This window comes from Propithecus coquereli, unplaced genomic scaffold, assembly GCF_000956105.1.
Source record: "Propithecus coquereli isolate 6110/MARCELLA unplaced genomic scaffold, Pcoq_1.0 Scaffold206, whole genome shotgun sequence".
Classification (NCBI taxonomy): Eukaryota; Metazoa; Chordata; class Mammalia; order Primates; family Indriidae; genus Propithecus; species Propithecus coquereli.
In genome coordinates, this window is record NW_012145634.1 from 163935 (window position 1) to 168755 (window position 4821).

A 4821-nucleotide genomic window follows, 5' to 3' on the forward strand; every position below is an offset into this window, starting at 1 on the left:
CAAAAAGAAAAAGAAGAAACAGGTCAGTAGGAATAACAGCAACACAGGCCCAGAGGGCTCTTTAGTTGTAGAGAGGTAGGCGGTGGGGTCACCCTGACTGTCCCAGCGCCAGCGAGCAGCGCCGCCCTGGCTCAAGGGGGGCAAGATCTGCCCCCCCAGCACCTGCTCCCGGCAGAACCAGGGTCACACGCGCCCACACACAGACACAACACAAGCACACGTACACGCACACAGACACTGCCCCGGCCGCAGGCAGCCCTGGCCCTCGCCAGCTTGGACGGCCCTGCTACCCCTTCTCCAAGCCAACCTGCAGCAAAGGGACCAGGTCCCAGAGACCCATGTGACCCACGCCCATAGGCCCCGCAGCGGCCCTCGAGGGAGGCAGGGGCCTGGGTGGGATGGGGAGGTAGTCGGGCCGGGCCCGCTGGCTTCCCTCCTCTCGGCTTCACTTGGTACAGACTGTCGATTAAAGCTCTGGGTGTGGGCAGGCCGGGCTGGAGGGGCTGCCGCAAGCCCCTGCTGGACCCAGGGGTGCGCCTCCTTGCGGGGGTTCCCGAGGCGCGAGTCTGCAGAGGGCGCCCGCGGGTCTTTGGCTTCTAGGAGGGGGAGGTGTGCATGCGCAGGTGGCTGATGAGGTTGCGCTGCTGGGTGAACTTGCCCCCGCAGAGGTGGCACTCATAGGGCTTCTCGCCTGAGTGCACACGCATGTGCTCAGTGAGGCGGTACTGGCGCGTGAAGCGCATGCCGCACTCGTCGCAGGCGAAGGGCTTCAGGTCCAGGTGGCTCCGCATGTGGCGCGTCATGGTGCCGCGCTGCGTGAACATCTTGCCGCAAATGTTGCAGGGGAAGGGCCTCATCAGCCAGTGCGTCTTCTCGTGCTGCCGCATCGTGGCCGGGTCCTTGTAGGTCTTCTCACAGACCGAGCACTTGAAGGGCCGGGGCTCGGCCGCGCTGGGCGCCGACAGGTCCTCGGCTTCCTCCTCGGCACCCCCGCTGCCAGTCTCGTAGGCTCCCTCCTCCTTGATGAACAGCTCCTCCTCCGTGTGCGTCTCCACGTGCGCGTTGAGCTGCTCAGAGCTAGGGAAGCCCTTGGCGCAAGGTATGCACACGTACAGGTTGTCCCCGTAGGGCACTGTCTCATAGCCCTCCTGCCAGAAGAGGTAGTGGGCACCAGCATGGCCGCTGCCCCCCTCGTTCCCACTCTGCCCGCTGTCCTCGCTGCCATCCTTGCCGTTCTCCTCCTCCTCCTTGCAGGGGTACGGGGGCTCCCCATAGGGCCCACTGGGGCCACTCCCACTGGCCAGGATGCCATTGGGAACCCTGTCCCCGAGCCCCTCGCCCTCCTCCCCTGGGCAGGGGCCCTTGGGCCCCACTTCTCTTCGCTCAAAGGGGGAGCCAGCCGCGGGCTCCTTCTTGCTCCACTCCTTCTTGGGGGCCGAGGGCCAGAGGCTCTTCCGAGGCTGCCCACCAGGCCCCTCCAGCAGGCTGAGATGGCTGTCCTCAGCCCCCTCCAGATCCATGGGCTCATCGGGGGTGCCCCCCAGCTCGGCATAAGAGGCACTGTTGGCAACGGGAGGGGCAGAAGCTGAGGGGGGTGAGCCGTGCTGACTGTCGCTCAGCTGGGCTGGGTCATCAGGGGTGAGGTGGGGCCCGGGGGTGGCGGGAGGCAGGGGTGGGCTTTTCTTGGACAGGTCCAGGCCCAGCTCTTGCTCACAGTCCCCACTGCTCCCGTTGGTGCTGCTGCTGCAGCCCCCGAGGCCTGTTTCCCCACCAGCTGGGCAGACAGCCAGGCCCAGGCCGTGCACGCTCTCCTGGTTAGAGCCACCCAGGAAGAGCTCCTCATCTGAACCTTTGGCCTGGGGGTGCTCCTGGGCGGCGTGGGCCCCCTTGCGCCCGTCCACGAGCCCAGGATACCGAGCCTGGATGACGGAGGCCGTGGATAGCCGCTGGCTGCGGGGAGGCCGCCCCATGCCAGTGGCCCCGACCCGCCCAGAGCCGAAGGGCTTACCGGCCCGCTTGAGTTTGCGACGGCAGAGGGCTGCCAAGTCAGGCAGCTGGAGGTAGCTGGCGGCAGTGAGGAGAGTGCTGAAGTTGGGCTCGGCTGGCTGGTCACTGGGCAGCAGCTTGCCCGTGTAGATGAAGTCCAGGATCTGCTGGAACACTGTGGAGCTGACCATGTCTGTGTCCAGGTTGATGAGGTTGTCATGCAGGACCAGGGACTTGAAGTAGATGCTGCTGGCGGCCAGGATGTTCTTGTGGGCCCGGAAGATGGAGTTTTCCACCATGATGATGACATCGCACAGGAAGCCCTTGGTCCTCTGCTGGTTCAGCTGCAGCAGGAGCTGCTTCGAGTGGCTGGGCAGCTCCATCTCAGGCCCCATGTCCCTGCGCCCTGCCCACGCGCACCACCTGTGGGCAAACAGGCACACACATATTAGATGACTGAACACGGTGGGGCTCAGTGTGGCACTCAGAGGGGCCTCAGCACTGACCCGGCACCTGACCCCCACACATAGCTCCACCCCTCAGGCGCAGCGCACAGGGAGGAACTCACACTGCCTGCCGTGTGCAGGTGCCGAACGTGCGTCACCTCACCAAGGACTTGAGCTGCCCTCGCCCCACTTGCATGCATGAGAAAATGGAGGCCGGAGGCCAGGAAGCTGCCAAGTAGAGAGACTGGGATTTGCACTTGACCTCACAGCCCAGGCTGCTGTCTCACACTAAAGGAAATTGATCACACACCCACAGGGACCAGCAGGAAACCCCAAAATGACCAACAGATGGCTATAAAATCCAGGGAGCAGGAGCCCCCTCGGTGAGCTGACCACTCCTGCCTGGCGCCAGCCCCACGGGGCCGAACTCCCCAGCTTTCAAGATAACTAGAAATCTAGACTTTCATGTGAATCTCCCAATGCTAAATGAAGGCTCCTGTTTAAAATACTGTGTGGCCCAAATCAAACATCTGCTAGCCTCTGCTCTGTGATGGCATGCCGCGCAGACAACCTGAGGGGCTGCCTAAACTTTAGCATTTGCCAGAAGTCGTGCTGCTGCTTCCCAGATGCCGCCTCCCCACACCCGCTCCTCACCGCTGCCCACCCCAACCCGAGGCCTCCACCTTTGGGCCAGCACTAATCTCCAGCCTGGGCCTCCAGGTGCCAGTGGGGAAGGTGGCCTCGCCAAGCCCGACACCACCTGGGCCCTGTGTCCTTTTGAGGAAGGACAACACCATCCTTCCTGCACCTGGGAAAGATGGCCAGTGGGCCTCCGCCAGACTGGCACAGACACTAACTAAGGGCATTAAGTAATAAACTCGCAGATCGCTAGTCTCCCAGGAGCCCTGCAAGCTCACTGGCATAGCAGAGTGCATGTGGGACTCCAAGGGCGGGCTCCTCCTGACCACACCCCATACCCCCACTGAGCAGCACTCCCTGCCAAGTACCAGGGCAACCTCATTCTCGGTGGGGAGAGCAAGGACAGGGTAGCCCTGATGGACCCCAAGGGAGGAGGGAAACGCAAGAGAAGAGGGAAGGACTGCGGCCAGCGATGCCCAGGATGGTGCTCAGAGCCTCCTCAGCCGCAAGCCCAGCTCAACTACAGGAAACAGCACCCAGCTCCATCTGTACCCCTGCCAGAGCCTCAGAGAACGGCTCAGCAGAGGAGGGCACTGAGTCCAGGGCTGGGAAAAGCAGGTGGTGTCCAGGTGGCCACCTGTGCCCAGTCTGGCCCCACAGGATTCCACAAGGCAGGCCAGTGGAGACAGGAACTATCCTCACTGACTCATGGCTGCCGGCCGCTGAGTAGCAGGGCCACAGCAGCTCTGCTCCCCCGCAGTTCAGGGTCTCTGTAAATAGCTCGGCTGCCCTTTGCCTTGTCACCACCAGGGCCTCCTGCCCCTCCCAGAGCAGCCAGCCCTGCCTCCCATGGGGACCCACCCTGCCCTCTCTTCCCAGGACAGAAACACTCTCCCCAGCCCCACACCTGTCCCTGTTTGCAAAGACAGAGGGAAACCCTAATGACCAGATACCCCAAAAGTTTCAGAGCTCACTGTGAAGACACCAGGGTGCCACCTGGCTGCGGATGCTAGCTCTCAGCACCTGTAGGGGGGTGCTCAGAGGTCGGAGACTTTGGGAACCCATCTTCTTCCACTCCCCCCCACAACAGCCAGCCTGGCAGGGACACAGAGTCCAAGGCGTGGCTTCCACACTGGGCCCCAGACACCCAGCCCCAGGGAAACGCCAGTGCCGGCTCTGCCAGAGCCCAGGACGCCTGGTGCTCAGAGCCTGGCAAGAGGATGGGCAAATGGCAGTGGCACTCTCCACACCACCCAGCGCTATGCGCACACAAAGGACTGCAGACGAGGATGAGAGGGAGGAAAAGGGCTGTGGGGCTGTGTGCACCACGTAGGAAGCCCAGGGAAGAAGGTGCAAACAGTGGTCCCCTCTTCCCCACACCTCCCCCTGGGCCTACCGGAGTGACAGGGGCCCAGACACCATGTGAGCAGCAGCCAGCGGGGACGGCCTCCTTGAGCACGTGGCCTTCCTGGCGGTGCATCAATGCCTGGTCACCTGGGGAGGAGAAGACAGATGTGGTCACCCAGACAGGCCTCAGGGAGGGATAGAAGGAAGGATGATGAAGGGAGGACCTGGGGCCCTCATTCCCAGAAAGGCCTAACACCTAGGCACAGCCCTGCAGAGACAGTGGCCACAGTGCCCCAAAGATGGCAGGGAAGGAAGAGTGAAGACCCCAGGAACGGGTCTGGGGAGCTTGGTGGGCACTAAACCTCCCCCCTCAACACACACACACACAAGAGATTTAGGACAC

General features: G+C 63.0%; 1 protein-coding gene across 1 annotated transcript; it reads right to left on the reverse strand.

Annotated features, from left to right (window-relative positions):
- Window positions 1-395: 395 nt before the first annotated feature.
- Window positions 396-4598, reverse strand: HIC2 (hypermethylated in cancer 2). Its single transcript, XM_012644111.1, has 2 exons — window positions 4468-4598; window positions 396-2409 (listed from the first exon to the last, which is right to left on the reverse strand). Exons 1-2 carry the CDS (start codon window positions 4491-4493, stop codon window positions 597-599), a joined length of 1839 nt encoding a protein of 612 aa, XP_012499565.1. The 5' UTR covers window positions 4494-4598; the 3' UTR covers window positions 396-596.
- Between the last annotated feature and the right edge of the window lie 223 nt (window positions 4599-4821).